This window comes from Bactrocera oleae, chromosome 5 (assembly GCF_042242935.1).
Source record: "Bactrocera oleae isolate idBacOlea1 chromosome 5, idBacOlea1, whole genome shotgun sequence".
Lineage (NCBI taxonomy): Eukaryota > Metazoa > Arthropoda > Insecta > Diptera > Tephritidae > Bactrocera > Bactrocera oleae.
The window spans coordinates 62034169-62054419 of record NC_091539.1 but is presented as its reverse complement, the minus strand read 5'-3'; the positions used below and the strand labels follow the sequence as shown (position 1 = coordinate 62054419).

Genomic DNA, 20251 nt, shown 5'->3' with positions numbered 1-20251 from the left:
ACCGAACTAAATCAATTTCTTGTATGAAAACTTTTTTATTTTTGAAAGGTATTGTAGCTCCGGTGCAGCCGAAGTTAACGTTTTTTCTTGTTTTTAGAGACTTTTTGAATCAAAAAAGGCGTCAGAGGTTTAGCATTGTCCGTCGAGTGCAATAATTATCGACAGGCCGTATATACAATACATAGTTTTATAAAGGTTGGATTACACATACATCTACTGTACCATTGCAAAGCGAAATTGTTAGTTTCAACTTCAATCGATTATTAGCAACCAAATTACTTCAGAAGAAAATTTCGGTAAACTGTCTGAGAAGGATAACATAAATTCGATACAGAACTAATGAGAATAACAAAATGCCATATTATTATATCGCAAGGGATAAAAATTATCAAATAAATATATATTTTACCTTTACAACATAATCACGTTTCTCCTTATCAACACCTTCTCCGCCTGCGGGCACCACTAAACGCCCTGACGACACAAACACATTCTTCGATTGATGCATAACGGAAATATCTTTTGTACCGTTATCACTTTTTAAGCTCAAAAGTGTATCAATCGCAAATTCTTGCTCTTCATTCGCATTCATCTGTCTATTACCATTACTAAATCCGGGTGTTAGCCTTGCACTGCCATTAAGAATCAGTGGCAACATCAATTTAGCAGCAATGTCAACATTGACAGATGATGCAGTATCTGATACTGATGGAGATGCTACTGATGATAGTGAAGCGCTGGGGGCACTCGAATTTATGGAAGCTTCGGCACTAAAACTACTACGGTTGCTTGGAGCTGGATGCGCGGCAATAGCAATGGCCAATATTGACGCATCGGATTGTGCCGTAGTATTTACCTGTGGATTATTGACCAGTTCTGCTGATACATTTGCATTTTCATTTGTTGTTGCAGCGATGAGTTTGCTGCCAACGGCAACAGTATCTCTGCTCTGCAATCTCTCATGCTCTAGGAGCGTATTGTGAGTGGGTTCAAGTGCCTGCTGTCGTCCAGTGGACTGCATAATCGCATGCGCCGACGCCGCATTACCGCTATTTGCCGCAGCATCTACTAATGCTACCGTAGGTCGACCAATTAACGACGCACCACCCGCCTCAACAACTGATGAGGCTGAATTTTGCTGTAGAGCACCTTCTGCCCCTGTTAAGTATGCTGCTGCTGCGGCTACAACCGAGGACTGCGCCGCGGCCGCTGGCAGCGATTGTGGGTGCGTGCCCACAGCCAGTGCATAGGGCGCTGAAAATTCGTCGAATTTGTATATGTTTTTCGGATGATTATTGGCGTAATTTATATCGCGCAATTCGGCGTCGTGTGAGCTCATGCTGTCGCTGGCGACTTTCTCGTTCAACTTGATGATGTTGGATAAATTGAGATTATTGATCAGCGTCACGCCAGTAATGCCGACCAGCACAATGACGAAGCAGACGCCGCCAATTAAGAGCAACGGCGTTTTCGATGTTTTCGTACACATTTTTGACTGTTCTTTTTGTGTTTTTATTTTAATTTTATTTCGTTGCTGAATTTTTCGTTTTCGGCATTGAGCAAAATTAATTGATGTTTGGCGTTTTGCTGCGCAACTTTTTTATCATGGCAATTGGTTGATCTGATATTTTTTTGCTTTTTATTCCACTGAGTGCTCGCTTTTATTTAAGCTCTTTAAATTCGAGATAATTCACTGCTTTTTTATATGACTTTTTGCTCAAATGCGGTTTCGCTACTTTTGATTCGTAATTTCGTTTCGTTATTTGGATTTTGTTGTTTTTGTAAATATCACAATATTGATTTTGGCCGCACTTTGTACAAATTTATTTATATAGATAATTTTCTCTGTTATTTTGTGGTCAAACACATAATGCTTTTATTAGTACAAATGATGATTCAACCGCGCAAATTAAGATTTATGATTTTTTAATTTTTATGCTTAAATTTGGGGAAATTTGCTTATCGCAATTTCTATTTTATTACGCAGCATGAAATTGAACATTCACTTTAATATATTTTTTTCACCGCGTGTTATAGAAATATTAAGAAAAAAAGTTGCCTACATTTCAGCGCATCTAAATAAAATTGAATGTGAAGGAGCAGAACTAAATCATTATCTGAATATACTAAAACCCGACTATTTTAACAGCAGTTTCACGAATATGCTATTGAGCTGACTGATTTCATTCATACAGTATTTGATTTGAATATTTATATTCTATGTGAGTGTATTATGGCAATATGAAGATAAATTGCTTATATTATATAAACTCTTAGTGGGGTTATGTAGATATATTGATGATCAGGAATTAACAAAATGTAATTTTAGTATACATTCATTAACAATTCCTCTATAAAATTAAGGGTTTGCAAACTTTTAAATTCAGGTATAAAACAAAAAAACTGTTGCCTACATTCAGGAGCTTTTAACAAAATCAATATTTTAAGTTGAAAAGTGTGTAGAGCCTGTGTGTAGAGAATGTGTACAAGACAACTATTTTCTATTAATATATTATTGTAAAAACATATGGTGTTTGGCTATTTCAAATCTAAGGCGAAATATCTATTTGAATAACCTTATAAAAGTTTAATCAAGACATTGCTTGGAGCCTAACAACACCTTACCTAACCCAATTTGAATATTTAATGGTAATATGAAGGTAAATGGATTATATAAATTATTTTGAATTTACCTATGTTGATTTTTAGGTTATGTTGATATCTAAAAAAATTATTGAAGCGATCAAAGGTAAAATCCATATTATTTAATTGTACTCTCTTTTAATATTCCTTAACAAAATTAAGAATCTACAAATGATATAAACTTCAGGTCATACGATTGAGATTTATTCGCCACAACTAATGTAATAAGGAATATTTTATTTCGAATTATATTTATTTGGGTGTTCTGTGTTAAAAAATAATGTACAGGTAGGCTGGCATCTAGTTGATGGCATGTCCTTTGATTGGTAATAGATGTGCCACAAATATTTCGCAAAGAGGTAAATTGGTACTGATTAGACTGTAAAAATGCCTGATTAGACTGAAAAATATTAATTAATTTGAAGATTTACAAACCGAAGCGTGTTAGGGAATCTCTGGAATATGTGAAAAATAATATCTATAAGCTATACAGTTAAAATTATGAGCTTCCAGGAAAGATTGTAATAGTTAAGACAGATGAGAATTCAAAGAGGCGAATGAGATGCCAGAATTGAAACACGGCGCTCAGTTTCAAAGCACATTGCGAAGGACTTTATGTTATAATTATAATATGACGATTGAACCTTATCTAGGAACACTCACATTTTGTGTTTAGGTTAATATAGTGTTCATTATCTTACCTGATTTACTCAGTCTAACTATATTTAAGGTTTATGAAGACTACGAACGATTTTTATTGATGAAATTGAGATTATATAACAAATATATAACGCCGAGTCTCTTGGGGTGCTTAGCGAAAACAGTAGTGGTTTACTGTGCTATGAACAATTTTTATTCATAGACTTAACTAGCCAATCTACAATAGATATAAAAATGTAAAAGAAGGCTTAATAAAGCATCCTTCAACTACTTGCGGCACGAAAAGAACACAAATTTGAATTATTTTTTTGCAAATTCTGAAAACAAATACAACAAAGGATTGAAATTACCGCACTCAGTGGGAATAATTTTTAATGATGATTACAATAATTATGATAATGAGTGTAATTTACACAAAATAATGGCAAAAATGAATAAAAAAAAGTGCAAACACCGTAATAATTTCCCCTAAACAATAACAATGGTTTTAAATTACCAAAGTATGAAATTGTCAAAAAGGTACAACAAAAATTAAATGACAAAAATGCTGTGCTCACAGCAAGTGAGAACAATAAATAATAATGGCAACAAATGGCAAATAAAAGATTTACAAAAATTAAGAGGACAATAGAACACACCGACATACTTCGGCAAGAAAAGGCTTAAACGCAAAAATTGCAAATAAAAACAAATAAGCATTTCAAATATGCAACAGTGGCAACGCAGTTGTAGCAGAGCAAGTGAAAATAAATAAGGTATTAGAAAGTGACACAAAAAGACACATATTTTAGCGCTTAGAGCCATTCTTTATTTTACCGTAGTAGCGGAATTAGACGAATACGGTGAGCAAATTAACATAACATTTTCATTTTAATTGCAATGATCATGGACGCTGACCCAACACAAACCTGTGAGAGTAGAAAAAGAGATAAAGACTATTGTATACTGTCTACAATTGGCCCTGTTGAGAAATTTAGAAAAGCTTGTAAATTGATTTTGTCACTTTGTTACTAGTCGTGGACTAGACCCAAATATTTTCTGTGCTTCCTTATCTCAAATTTCACTGCTAGACACTTTTTTCTTGATTTTTTTTTAGTACTGCACGAATTACGTAGTCCCCCAGGTGTTCCAGGTCAACATAATTTTTTAACATTTCTTAAATACCTCGCATATTTTCGACCACTAAAGAAAAGTTAAAGCTCAACAATAGCCAACTTAAAACTGTTAATTTTGGCTGCACCTAAACTATAACACCCTGCACAGGTGCATCTTTAATAGCATAAAAGTGTATAAAAAAAGATGTTAATCTTCTTGTTGATCGGTTAGTTTGTATGGCTGCTATATGGTATAGTGATCCGATCTGAACAATTATAATATAGGATAATATCCTTGCCAAATTGGTGAAGATATATTTTCAAACAAAAAAAGGTTTCCATATAAGGACATAATTTTCAGTTTGTGTGGCAGCTATATGCTAAAGTGGTCCAATAACGGCGAAAAATGAGCAGCTTCTTGCGAAAAAGGAAGTGCCCAAAAAAGAAAAAAAGATCGATATCTCAAAAACTGAGGGACTAGTTCGCGTATATACAGACGGATAGACGGACATGGCTAAATCGAAACCGCTTGTCCCGCTGATCATTTATATATACACTTTATAGGAGTCAGACGTTTTCTTAAAAGTATCCCACATTTTTTGGCAAACTTAATAAAAGTTAAAATTATAATCTCTGTTTTGGGACTGAGGGCTCTTAAAAGACTACTTTCAAGCATAAATGTGCCAGCTTCGTGTCTACCGCGATATGCAGAACCATTGTGAGCATATAGGCACATATAAGGAGACCGCTAAAATAAGCGAACCACAGAATGAAAAAGACATCACACTTTATAATGGGTGTAACCGAAAAATATAGCACCTGCATAGCCAAAAAAATTAACGAGAAATGCAGGTGGCATGCAACGCGACCACGTACAATGGAAAAACAAGCGCGCACAATGCGGTAAAACGCAAGCAGACGCACACAAATGGGCTCACACGTATATAATCGTTCGTGTACACGTAAATATCCGACAGCAGCAAAAACGACTACAAAAGCCCAGCACAAGCAGGTACGCAACACAAAGCAAACAAGAGAAGAGATGGCGACGGAGGCGCAGACCGAGCGGCCAACACGCGAATCGCAACATTCAACGCTCATTATTTGCGGTTTTCAAAGGGCTTTTCATTATTATCGCACTTGGCAATGCGCACACACAAATACAATGGCTTGGCGGTGCTGCAACGCCGCCTCAACAACAAACACACACCTAGGCAGCAACAAAAAAGTATCTTGTAAGAGTAGCACGCCCCTCATCACCCAGCCCGCCCTCAACAATCGCTCTCTTTGGCAGTAGCGATTATTATGTATGCATGGTCTATATGCTGGGTGCATCCTTTGCTATTTTGTTAAGTGCGCGCACAAAAGTATGCTACTTTTTGTTGCAAGTGTGCGGTTGTTGCAATACTGGTGCATGTGGTTACTGTTTGCGTATGCGTGGCTATTATTTGCTTTTGTGTGTGCGTGTATGGGTGAGTTGCCTTTTGTAAAGGTAGTTGGTGTCTGCTGTGTTTCGTCTGCGCTCGTTTGGTAATGCACATTAAGAAAGTATATCTTTTATTTTACTCCGCTCACGCTTGGATTTGGTTTTATCTGCTTTTTGGACTTCTTTTATTTGCATACCTTTGGACGGCCTTGATTTGCTGCACTTTCGTGCGCCTGCATTTCGGCTGTCGGCATGACATTAACCGAATATGCTCGTATTTCGACTGCACCAAGTTACGGCTTTGCACCCATGCAAGCGCCAACGCAAATGTAATGTAATGAATGAGGTGCAGGGTCAAAGGATATCTGCAGCAGACTTTTCATCTGCAAATTTGTTTGAAATGAACCGTTGGCGTTGAAGAATAGTGATATTTTACGTGTGGAAGATGGAAGAATTTAAAATTTAAAAAGTAATTTAAGGTTGGTGGATTAGCAGGGTGGTATATCGAATTTTTTGTATAGGCGTTTTTACATATATATTTATATATGGATCATGAAAGCGATAATTTTGTTCGAAATTATGTAAACAAATAGGATATAGGCTTTACTAAAATTATTGGGAACTATAGTTTAAACAACTGTTCTCGCTAGATGGCGCACTTATCAAGTTAGTTAAAATTTCGTATAAGAAAAATCACTTGCTTGAAGATAGCTTCGAAAAGACATTACTGATTTAAATAACATAACCATTCACAATTGTACGAAAATTCGTTAAATTGAAGGGCTAGGGGAAGGGTTAGAGAAGGGTTTTTTATAATCAAGACAAAAACAAAGGTTATCTTCGGTTGCATCGATGCTAAAGTATCTTTCAAATATACAAAAGATTCCACAAAAGAACTTGATTTTTGATCGGTCAGTTTGTATGGCAGCTATATGCTTAAGTCTGATCTGAACAATTTCTGCGGAGATTGTACTGTTGCTTTAGACCATAATTCATGCCAAATTTCGCTAAGATATCTCGTCAAATAAAAAAAAAAACTTTTCATACAGCTACATAATTCTGATCGTTCAGTTTGTATGGCAGCTTTATGCTATAGTGATCCGATCTACTATAGTAGTCCGATATCGGCGGTTCCGACAAATGAGCAGGTTCCTGAAGAGAAAACGATGTGTTCAAAAATTTTAAAGCGATATCTCGAAAACTGGGGAACTAGTTCGCATATATACAGACAGACAGACGGACGGGCAGACGGATTAGGTTAAATCGATAAAGAGTTACATCAAAGTTTTTTAAAAAGAATTTCTCCACTAAAAAAGAATAATAACACTATTGCGCATGCGTCAGAAGACAAGTTGACGCAGGGTTGCAACACAAGTGCTGCCCTTTAACTTCAGCATCTGGTATAGTTTGTTCGTAGATTCGCTGGAGAGTAATGCTTGGCGAATCGAAGACAGTTATTACCTTTAATAGTTAGACCTCTAATTCTCGCTTCATTCAAATAGATATTTATCTAGGCCTATGCTATAAATTTAATTACTAGTCATAAGTTGATTTTTTCGCATATTATAAAGACACTGAACAACTACTTATTAGTATAGATGCACGTTTTATTGTTCCGAACAGTGCAAGAATCACGACATCATCAGCAGTGGCATAAAAATACCAGGCAATTACGAGTGCTTAAGTGCATGCATGTTACTTGCAATAACATGGGTAAGCATAGTACGGATAAATTTAAATACAGAATACATACAAGTAATTGCAAACGTATGCAAAGCAAGATACTGGGCACTCAAGTTGGCCAAAGCAGAGCGAAATATGCACATAAATATATATACATATGTATAATTATGCGTAACGACAAATTGCAACAGGATGTGCGTGCAAAGAGCAATTGCTACACAGAAACTGTTAAAGAAGAAACAAAAAAGGCAAGAATATATAAATAAAACCTTTTGAGAAAATTGTGAAAAAGTGATATTAAAGAGATGCTTCAATCTATGCGTTATGCGAAATTTCTTTTTACAGGGTCGGTACACAAAACTATGAGAGGAATTCAAATCCTTTACACTTTTCGCCTTTCTGTTTGCCTTTTTGACTTGAATGCAGCTGTGCTGCCGATTTATAGCGTCATACAGCGACGCAAAGACAAAGTGCTTTTTGCTCCTATCTTTGGGTAAGTCATTGCAATTAAATTTTGAATCGCAATAAAAACGGAAAGACAGAATAAGAAAGATAACTAATTACTCATATGACTTACAAAGCACCTTGAATTGATTACCATAGTCTCTACTAGTAATATAAATATACAGATAAAGAGCGTATTTTTAAGAGCCAACCTAGGCACTGTGGTGAGTTCGCACTGTGGTTTAAAAGGAAAGGGTGGTCTTCTGTGGTGCCTTATATGGTATCATGTTTTAGGCGCGCTATCCGATTCTCATCAGATAGAGTTGCCAACAATTTTTATTTACAAAAATTTTCTATTATTTAAAATCATTATCAGATGGTACATGTTTTTTAGGGTTACCAAGAACAATAAATATTTGAGTTTATATGTAAAATTTCTAGATGAAACTAGAATTAGAAAATACAATCAAACATATTAATTTTTACTACTTGTATTACGATGTTTAGAAAGAATTAAAGTATAATTTTTAACAGGGGTCGCCAAGTAAAACCCCAAAAAAAAGTAAAATGGTATTTACTTAGTAGTAAAAAGCAAATTATGCAATATATATTTTTGTGCATATTTATTAATGGTTTGAGTCTAGATAAAATTTAAAATAGGATTGCCACGTAATTTAAAAAATATTATAAAATTGTAATAAAATCCCTTAATAATTTTGGAAAATATTAAGTCGTTCACTAAGTAATTTCGTTAGATGGCAGCTGATCTTTTTGAATTTTTTCGCAGCCAACTTCACACCGTTATATATTTGAACAGCTCATATATTGTAGTAAAGCTGGTTTATAAAAAATTTTCTAAAATTATTTCGAATAGTTTCTGTTTGGTGGAAGATCGAAAACAGCATTATCGGCATATTTGACTGTTTTACTATCGAAAGGGTAAAAATGCGGGATGTATACGGAGAAGATATGTTGACCGAGCGCCAATGCCAAAATTGGTTTGCGAAATTTCGCTCCGGCAATTCCGATCTTGAGGATGCACCACGGAAGGCCTTTTGAAGCCGACGTAGATAAAATAAAGTCGTTGGTCGATGCAAATCGTTGAATAACAACTCAGGAGATTGTTGAAACATTAAATTTGTCGAACGCGATAAAAATTCCTAACTAAATTGCACTAAAAACAAAATCAAAACTACTTACTGAACGACCCAATAAAATAAAAATTTAAATATGTAAATATATATGAGTATTACATAGTATAAAACGTTTTTAACATGAACATAATTTTTAAAATCGGCTTGAAAAATGCGATAATACATAAATGACACATTAAATATTTATAAATATATTAAAAATTTTCGATTTTTGCAGCATTTTACAAGTAAAACTTTAAACTATTCAACTTTGTAGGGCAACACTCTATACTAAAGTACATGCAAAAATGTATACATATTAGGCAAACCGATAGGCGGCAATTGAACTAAAGCTAATATGCGTATACACACACAAAGAAATATATGACAAAGGTACGCTTGCATGCACATCCTTTTAAGCTGCTTGATCCCAAGTTTTTTCAAGCACTCACATTCATATGCATGAGTTAGCGTGTTAGCTGTACATATGTATACATATAAGTTTATATATGTCTACTTTCGATGTGCATGCGATTGCGCTTTTATGTATGCAAAAACACGGGCATGTTTCAGTGAAATTGCATAATTTTGCATATTAGATAGGGCAAAAAAGCCGCCTGCTGCCTGCTGCAATTTATCAAATGACAAGCATAAAAACGTCAAACTGCATTGAAAATGTGATTTCCCGGCATTTTTTCTACTCTTCTCTGTAAAATATGCTAGCGAGTATGATATGCAAAATGGCGTTATTTAATCACTTTTTAGCAAGAGAAAAAGTAGTTTTTAAATCTGATATGCTCCGGCAAACGCGCATCAGAAAAATTGATGCAAAATTTTTTAATATCAATTTTCGAAAATGCACTTGCAAAAAAAAAACGCTCTGAGGCTAAATTCAGAAGAAATAAGTGCCGATAAAGCGCGTAAAATACAACAATAGAGGTTTCGCGCAAAAGGATACTGCACAAAAATATACAGTAAATTTACAGTTACAGGCTGTTTTAAGCAAAAACCAAAAAAAAAATGCAATAAAAATAAAAAACCGTTAGAGGTAAATAAAACGCCAAGTATATTTGAAAAAATTTTACACATTGAACGCAGTGAGTCGTGTTGCCCCAAGCAATTCCGTGCCACCCATGCGCCAGCAGACAGCGGCTCGGCGGAAATAACAGGCAGGAAGGAAAACAACCGTTACATCCGGCAGGCAGCTCAAATAACTGTGAGTATAGCAATATAAGCGTGAAAGAATATCCATTTACATATATAACTGTAGTCGGTATATATTTACACAGGAGTAATCCAAGCAGTGTTTAAAAACAAAAATCGCGAAAACGCGAACTGCGGATAGTTAAGGTGGCGACAAAGCCACGAAAACTGCAGCAAAAAGCGGTCGCATGCAACACCATATCAGTGCAGTTATGCGCGAAAAATTTATTTGCCGCACTTTGTGTGCATATAAAATGTTTTTCGATTGCGCTGAAACACATTTTACCTTAAATGTAAACATAAATGTTTTTAAACAAATTTTTACAGTAAAAAAGTGATGCGCAAAGGCGCTTAACCCGCCGCGTTAAAACCTTTCGATATTAAGTTAATATTTAGCGGTACTAACGATGATTAATGGAGAAAGCTTTATATAAGCAAATTATTTGCTGCTAACGAATTTTACTTCATGAGTTTTAAAAGTAAAAACCAAATATTGAAAACACTAAAGAAATATTATTTATTGAGTCTATATTAAGGACGTTATTCGTTTTTATTACTTTTTTATTTTTGTTATTATTTTATTCATAAATATTTTTATAGCTAACGAATGTCCAAAAAAAATTATATTATATTAAATAATTTTTTTGTAGAAATCTATAATGCTAAAAACTCCTGCAGTCTATTATCAGCATAGGCTGGAGGTGAATTCAACAAAAATCCTAAATGTAGGCAACAGAAAAATCATTGCCTACATACAGGCCGGTATATGTATAGCGAGTTCATTTTGCTAAACATAAATTATTGTATAATTCTTATCATCAGAGCATCTTTTCAATTAAAGCTTTTGATTTGAAAATATAAAGTAATCATGTGAAGGAATTTAAAAAAGTCGAGTTTGTTTTTTGCATATATACCGAATATACCATACATATATTTGAAACTGTTCTCCAAAAAAATTTAAGTTGATCGGGTAAATAGTTTCGGAGGTATCAGCGTATTTGTAAGAATTTTTTAATTTAGTGTAAAGCGGCGAAAAAATTTATCCGAAACTGCTAGAGTAAAATTTTCACACGACTACCTTAGATATATGTATAAGTCATATAATGATCGGAGGAATACGATTTTTGATACTAGTTTCGCTTTTTTATACGACTCTAAAATTTGAAACTCGCAAAAAAAAAAAGTTTACTAGTCGTACGATCATTATTTGCATTCATCTATTACAACAACAATTTTGTTTTCCTTTTTAGGATTTGAAATAACTTTAAGCAGAAAAGTCTTTCTGAAGATCGACTACGAGAACAAAAGAATCCAAAGTTTTGAAAAATTCATCGCCGATTAATAAAGTACTTTTTAACCTGTAAGTGTACATTTTTAATTTTATTTTATTTTAGTTCTATAAAATTCGAATGCCTCTGTAACAAAATTCAACAAAAACGCATTTTTTTCTGACTTGAAAGTGGATTAGGATGTAGAATGCTTTGATCACTGATAGTGAAGGAAGTTTGCTTTATATACGTTAGTATTCGACCTCCCAACCTATTATTTCTCTGTTTTTTAGTTTAGACTGGTATAAGTCAATAAAATGTACTCGGTTATGATCAAAAAGACCTGAGTTGATCAACTTCGGTCTGCACTAAGTAAACTTAATCCTACTCTCTCAAATAAACAAAATATAAAATACCCCTAAAAATATATAAGTACTTAGCTTAAAGCCTCTACCGCTTCTAGAACACAACTTCGAAGAAAATATCTTTAACATATTGCTGTTGTAATTGCTATAGGACGATTATGGAACCATACTCACTACATTTGAAAGCATGCAAATAAACCGAGCAACGCACGGTTCAAGTCCAGATTTGAGTTAAGAATTCTTCGCTTTTGAGGTCGATCTAGGCATCACGAAAGGACGTAAGGAAAATTTTATAACCTAGCAAGTGCTGATACTCAACCTACAAGTTCGTGTATAATTTCTATAAAACATCTCTCACATTTCTATATATATATATTACACAAAACAATAATTACATTCAAGTTTCTGCCTGATATTTAACTTAATTAGTCTATAAACAAAGCAACGTGTTGTTGAAAAGTGCAAACCCTTGCATCAAACAAAAAAATGTTCGCTAATTCTCTTCTTCACCTGCATAAATAGCTCTTGACGTGAGCAGCTGGTACTTGACACTTCCGCGCTTTGCTTTGGTGACCTGAATTTCACTGGCTAAAAAGGCAAAAGAGCACACAAGAAGCAAAAAGAAAACACAACACAAATTATGCTTACACAAAATTTGCTAAGCCAAAAAGTTTCATGGCGTAGGCTGGAAAGTTTCTAAGCTGCACATATTAACAAAACAAAGGCTAAATACATAGAGCAAACATAAACTAGGCAAGAAACTGTGGGCAACGCAAGTAAAAGGAAAAGAGAGGAAAATAAAAATAAATAAAAATTCCAAAATTTACTACAGGTTATATAGTCGCAAACATTTGTACGGAAGTTTAGTAAAGAAATAATAGAAAACAAGCTGCAGCATGCGAGGATAAAGAACTAAACCAGTATCAACGAAAGAAGCATAGAGAAAACTACAGTAAAACAAGAATTGGTGTTACGAGATTAAGAACTGTGATGCCATTCACTTCCAGCTAGGTACGAATTGGAGTAACTGAATCCACCTATGTTATGCATAATAATAAGTTTCAGAATACGTATCCACTATTAGTTAAGTACAAAATAGTATTTTTAAAGAAAACTTTTGAGATTACTTGTCGGAAGATATACCAATACTTCCCGTAATAGAATTCAAATATCTTACTTTAGAAATTTTTTTGATTTTCTGTAAGAAAGAGACAACTGAAAACGTGGTTGTTTTGGAAAACTAACTGTTCGTTAATTCCTGACCGTCTTGTGAAGAATACATTCAAGAAAATAGAATTCCAAACTTAAAATCTTCAATCCAATCAAATCAAGCCTCCTCTTAACATTAGTCTTCCTAGCAGAATGCTCCACTACTGTCGAGCTTTAAACTTAATAATTCTAAGCCTGTCTCTCTTTGCTATAGAATCTGTAGTCTTATAGAATATACTTTCTTAACTCTTGAAGATTTATAAAAATGTTTGTGTTCACTTATAACAATCCTAACATGAATTTCGTAGTTTTAAACGAGTCTGAACTTTTCGGCTAAGATTTTTTAAATTTGAGAAAGTATAATATATTATTTATATAAGATATAATGTCTGTATACCTCTAGTTTCTTTTTATCTAAATGTTGTCTACAATTCTATTTAAGTGTCCTATTCATGTCATATTCTGGCTTTCAATAAAAATACATGATCTCTATTTATACTATTTATTTTATAAACCAATTGAGAACTATATCCAAGAATTAAGCTAATAAATGAAACAATTGTCATATTTTAAGATGTGGAGAAATATTTTAACAAAAAATGCGAAAAGGAAAATAATTTTGGTTTAAGAATAAAATGTCTCAAATATGGCAACACAGGTTCAGTCATTTGCAGCGGTATTGTTGGAGATACGGCAGACAAAACTACGGCGGCACACAATAATGGCCTGTACTCTTTGCTAGCAAGTTTGCGTGAAACAGAAACCCATTGCTGTTCAACAACAATACAATACAGGTACAACAACTAATGTAGTCGACGCCGAAAGCTATGGAAGTCAAGGTAAAAAATGTGCGTAAGTAAAGCTTGGTGGAGCTTGTCGGCGGCATGCTGGCCTACTTACTTATTTCCATAACTGACGTACAAAGCTTTACACGGCCTTAAATTATATATATTATAACAACATTTCTTGTAGACAAGAAAATTATAGTAAGAAATTGCTCTCGAAACTACTTTCTGATTTGTGGCAGTAAGTGGCAACTATTTGCCACAGAAACAAATAATATAAATTATGGAAGACTTACGCAGTAGTTACAATGGCAAAAGTCAAGTGGAAAATGTGAAGCACTTATGAAGAATGCAATTTTCGAGATTGTCACGGAAGTCGCAAGTCATAAGAGTGCAAGTAGAGCGCTAAAAATTACTAAGTCAAACAAGAACTTGCCATTGACAAAAGCTGGAAGAACACTTGGGCGAAAAGGAATCAGCAGCGTCAGCAGTTACAGTAGTGAGACTGCTATTGACGAACATTTTATTTGCTGACGCTCGTCTTATCCATAAAACACGCTATATTAACTTATATACCCACAGCTACTGAGCAAGTAAATCCCACCTATCAGCAATATGATAGAGAATGTGCCCACAGTGTAGCAGTACTAGGTTGTCCATAAGGATATGAGCTGGTAGACAACATAAAGTCCACTCAAACTTCTCCATATATGTATGCAAGTACAGATGTTCCACCTACTTCAGATTGCTTGGCGATTTCTTATTTATATTGAACTTGAAGCAGACAGCTGCTGCCCCGTACATGAAATACGAACTGCTGTTGGGATAATATCATGACTACATCATAACAACGTTCAGCAAATCAACCGCCTTCTTAGAAATGTAATACCCTGAAAGAGGGTTGCTTGCTGCTGCTGCCAATAAAGTTCAGCAATGTGATGAGCTGCCACTGACTAGAAATAGCCAGGCAACTATCAACGCGACTACACATTCAAAGACATGAATTTCTTGCGATATTGTAAACTCAGGTTGCCACAGGCTCCATGCTCTTCAATGCAACTTCAGATTTGTGGCATGCCACAACTAGCATAGTACGTTTCTTAGCTAATAACTGGATAACAACACGTATCCATGAAGGGCAGATATTATTATTTGCTCACAAAAGTATACTTCAATCAATATCAGGTGAAAGAAAAGGCGTTCAACTCAAATCTTAATCATCATTGATAAGTATCATATAATTTTATATATCATATGTTTATATATGTGTATAGTTACAAATTTAATATTATAAAATATAACAGCTGAACAAATCAATTGTGCTTATCCACCAAGGAAAGTTGAATTTAAATTGTAAGTAGATAAATATTTTAAGGCGAAGTGTAAACGAACCTTATTTTAGTATTCTTCAAAGCTAAAGTTAACCAAAATTTTTTTGAAGTAATTTATACCAGCTACACAAAACTATGCACCGACAAATTTTTTTCCATAAATTTTCAATTTATATTAAAGGTTTATTGCACCCTAAATGTAGGCAATATTTGAGCATCAGTACAGTAAGCTTAATTTCATTGCTTTATATTGCATACAATTAGGCGCATATTTGTTATTTTATCTAAATCAAATAATTCCATAAACAGGAGAGTTATGGGATTTAAAGTTCTCTGTCACTTTAGTCTAGTGAAAAAACTTAGTATTAGTTTTTTTGCGTTGTACAAGTGCGATCGAAATACGCTTTTCATTTCTGAAGCGACAACGCCAAATAAAAAGCGTCCCGATGAGCCGGCGGAAACGGTAGCCAATCCAGGATTGACGGCCAGAAAGGTTTTGTTATGTCTTTGGCGACATTGGCATCGAATCATCCACTATGAGCTGCTCCACTATGGCCAAACTTTTAATTCAGACTGGTACTTTCAACAATTGGAACGTCTGAAAAAAGTTATTGCTCAGAAAAGCCTGTTTTGGTCAATAGGGGTGGAATTGTGTACCAGCAGGACAACGCTAGGCCAAACACCTCGATAGTGACTCGCCAGAAGCTCCAGAAGCATAGTTAATGTTTTTTTATGCATAAACTTTATACTTCGGACCTGGCATCAAATGATTACTACCTGTTGCTGTCTATAGCGAAGGATTTTGCTAGCGAAAAATTCGACTCGAGAGAAATTCCTGAAAATCGAGTGTTCTAGTTATTTATCAACGACGAGAGTTTCTGTAATAGTGGCATTATGGAATCACCTTCAAAATGGCAACAATACATCGAAAAAACAACAGTATTTGATCAAAAACAGGTCATTGTAATATTGTAATTATAACTTTATATATTGAAATGAGAGAACGCAGCGGTATACTGAGATATTTGCTAAAATATTAACGTCTGGTTTACGTGTAGATTCCAACAACTGAAGGATATACTAATAAATATTAATTCATTTCGAACTTAGTTAGAAATTAACATGTCTGTAGATATAGAGGGACGCCGAAAAATTTGGAGAATTTCCTACTAACTCATACTAACACCCATTTGATTTCCGCTGATATTTCCATTACTCATACCCTAATCTCTACTGAGATTGTTAATCGATTTGTATGCACTAACTCACATACACACATACAAATGCGCCTACACACCATTCAACAAATATAAAATCACATATGTAGATTATCAGCAGGTCTACCAACATCGACCACAGTGGGAATATCCGGTTTCAAAGCTCCTTCACTACCAGAACCAACCGGCTGTGACTACTCGTTGCCACACGCTGACGCTTGGCGCTGCAAATCAGTGTGGCAAAAGCACCAGCTGAGAAGCAGGCGAGCATATAAGGGACATGTGGGTTAAGAAGCCGGGAAGCCAAGCGACCGCAAGCCAACCAGCAACATTCATCACCAACACTTGTAAAATAAAAATCAAAACAAACAAACAAACGAAACGGCAAGCAAGTACCTAGCAGACGGTCACGAGCAAAGAAAATATTTCCATCAGCAATCATAACTGCCATGGATATATATGTGTGTGTAAGTGTACAAATAAACACGTGTGCATGTGGTGGACGATAGTGAGAGGCCAGATAGTGAGGTGCAAAAGCTGGGTGGAGGACTGTTGATGATGCTATGTCGGTGAAACTAATTTTTATGATGATAATGATGATGATGATGATGATGATGATGATGACAATTGCCGGCAGACGAATACTGCATGAGAAGTGACCAAGTGGGGCTGTTAAGGCTACTGCCAGGCTCTTGGCATTTCAGGTGATGCTGAAAAAATGCCGACAAAATAAATGTGTGAAGGAGAACAAACTCGTAGTTGCAAGCAAGTTTTACAACACAAGTGCTTGTTTGCAAGTATGTGTGTGTGTGTGCGTGTGTACTTTTAATATTCTGACACCTCAAGGCCGTTCGCTATGAAAAGCGGCTTGAGCTTTTACTGCGAGTTTTACTGACGACAAGATGGGTATGACGTCGTGTTAACGCGCTGATGATGAGCAGAGTACTCATAACTGTAAATATTTACATATATATACATCATTTATTATTACACACGAAGATCTTCGGAAAGGTAAACAAGGCGAACCGTAATGTAAAATTTAATGTATAAACCTAGGTGATTGTGGATAATTGAAAAATAAAACTTTTCGTATTTCTTGTAAACACGAGTAACAGAACTATTTGAATCCTAATGAAGTCTTTAGTGCTCTCTTTACATTTCCTGCCTACCATTTGATACTTCAAAATCATTATACAAAATATCTTCGTACCAAAAAATTTGTGAAAAAAAAAAAATAAATTTTACATTGGAATAATTTCCTGCAGTGTGTTAACGACTATATATGCATTATTTTTTTCGTTCACGGTTAGTTGGAGACAATGCTTTCCTGTTTCTGATGCGCCAATTCGGGCATTCAGTGTTTACATTTGTTTTTTGGTGTTGTTGCGTTTGTAGTGGTAAGCCTAGGTACCGATGAAAAACGAACGGTGCGCAACAGTTGAGGCGCGTAAATGAACTGACACGAACACATAGCAAAAGTTTTGTACATGCATACTCGTATATCAAGTAGTCTAAAAATGACATGGAAAATAAGTTTCATTTGCACGTGGTCACACAAAGGATAGTGGTACAGGTAAGATACAGGCTCTACATGCAACGCTCAAGACCTAAGGCTATGTGCATAGTGGAGCACAGAGCACAAAACACCAACGAAAAAAGAAGAAGTGTAGATAAGTTGTAAAAGCGAGTTTTCAAGTCCTTTTGCAAGCCCTATTTTTAGTTTTAACGTTTTTAAGAATTCTAGGTCACAAAACGATTAGTTGGTTGCTGACCTCTCCTATTTTTTATTTATTTATTTTTTTTTTGAACTGCGCACTAGTGTTCAAGTTATGTTAGGTTAAGCGGTCGTTCCTAACGGGGATCTCACGTAGACAGCTTAGAATGCCGGTTCGTTGTGGTACCTAAAACTCTTATATTATAGATCATAAGCTCCTCACAAATTGACAAAGCTCTTCGAGCCTATCACAAATTTGTTGAAACAGGTAATGCCATTTTCGGCTATGGCTCCGGGTTCGCCGAAGGTAAGACTGCCGATATTATTCAACCACAATCTTGCATAGGCTGAATAATGGAGGAGAAAGTATGTTTCAACCTCGCCTTCCTTCATATCACTTTGACAACTTGTGTGCAATATGATTATTTGCCTTACCGCATGGGTGCCTGTTGGACAATGTGCAGTAAGAACCTCTACGATTGCGGCAAGATAAATTTTGCTAAGGGCAAGTAAATCAGTAGATTTCCTGCGCTCAACTCTAGATTCGAAAGCGCCTTGCAGTCGCACAGAAGCGGGACGTCGATCAGCGCCTACGTAGCGCACACGAGGTGCAGTGGACCAGTGCTACTCGGTTTCATTCCGATGTGACTGGCGCAAGGGTGCCCTCTCGGGCTAACTCATCGGCTTTGCAGTTATCAGCGATCCCATTATGATTAGATATCAAAACGAGTCTGATGATGAAGTAGCTTATAGCTATATTTCTCACAAAATAGAGATGGTATCATTATTCACAAAATAGAATCAATCTATTATGAGGATCACATAGAAGAATATTGATTAAGTAGGGTAATACGTCCGATCCTTGTAATAGGGTTCATGAAGGATCCCACTAGGACAGCTTAGAACACCGGTACTTTGTGATAACACCAACTTTTAAGCACGGATCAACATGATATACGAGCTCAAATCCTTTGAAACTCTTGAAATGTAATGCTAACAAACTGAAAAACGAAGAGCTGAGAGATAAAAATTTAAATTTTTTTCCCAAACGGGGAATGCTAAAATATATAAAAAATAATTTAAAATTTTAATTTAGACCATAAACAAAAAATTTTGAAAGTCATACACATTTTAATTGACAACTTTGTTTGGAGCATTTAAACATATTTTTTACACTATATTTTCCTATAGAAATCATGTCGCTTCAAACTGCGTCTATAAATTAAAAATTGCATATGCTTTCGCCCACAACACACTGCAATGCACTCATTAAGAGATGTTTTGACGCTTTACCTCAACTATGAATACCGTTATTCACACTAATTATTATTTTCATCTCAACGAAGTGCTACGCTTCGTTATCCTTGAAAATGTACAGCATTCTATGAGCAGAACGCCACAAATGAAAACACTTTTTATATGCAATAAAAATATTACTAAAACTGGTGACGGTTTTTGATATTTGACAAAATTACACTAATTCATTATTTGCCTGCCACATAAGCAAGGATATTGCATTTTTGTTGTTAAAAATATTTGAGTAAAAAATAATAATAATATTTGTTTAGCACCACACAGTAAAACCGCCCGTTAGACTTTGCGGTCAAAATAAAACTGAAAACTGTAATTTACTGCGAGCAACAAGAGTAAGCAAAGCGAACGGAACATTGTGGTAAGTGGACTAAGCTTGAGCCAATGCGCTGAAACAAACGAAACTGAAAATGACAAACACAAAATGTGGCTGCGTGCATTGCAATGGAAAATGGAACCAGCTGGAGAAGAGGCGACAATAAATTCCAAAGCAACAGTGCCGCCAAATTGAAGATGTTTTCACAAAAGTGAAAAAGGAACAAGCAAAAAAAAATTGAAATAAAATAAAATAAATAAATAATATTAAAAACGATAGAATAAAAGAGGGCACGCGATGAACATATGACCGCGAAGAATGGCTTCAATTGAATTTGATTAGACATGAATATCGGCGACGAGCAACAGCGAGTGGGCATTTGAGTAGCGGCTTTGATGCTCTAATAATTGTAAGTATGTATTTTTATTACTCAAATACTTGCTGACACA

At 35.1% G+C, this 20251-nt stretch overlaps 1 protein-coding gene across 3 annotated transcripts in view; it reads right to left on the bottom strand.

Annotated features, from left to right (window-relative positions):
* The window catches only part of alpha-Man-Ia (alpha-Mannosidase class I a), a 221709-nt gene that overhangs the window by 66009 nt on the left and 135449 nt on the right, over positions 1-20251 (bottom strand). The window contains exon 1 of one of the 3 annotated variants that reach the window (XM_036362280.2): positions 410-1833. The exons of the other annotated variants lie outside the window; for them this stretch is intronic. Coding sequence (XP_036218173.2) covers positions 410-1489 — 1080 coding nt within the window. The 5' untranslated portion in view covers positions 1490-1833. Of the gene's footprint in view, positions 1-409; positions 1834-20251 lie in introns of those variants that run through there. 3 annotated transcript variants of the gene reach the window in all.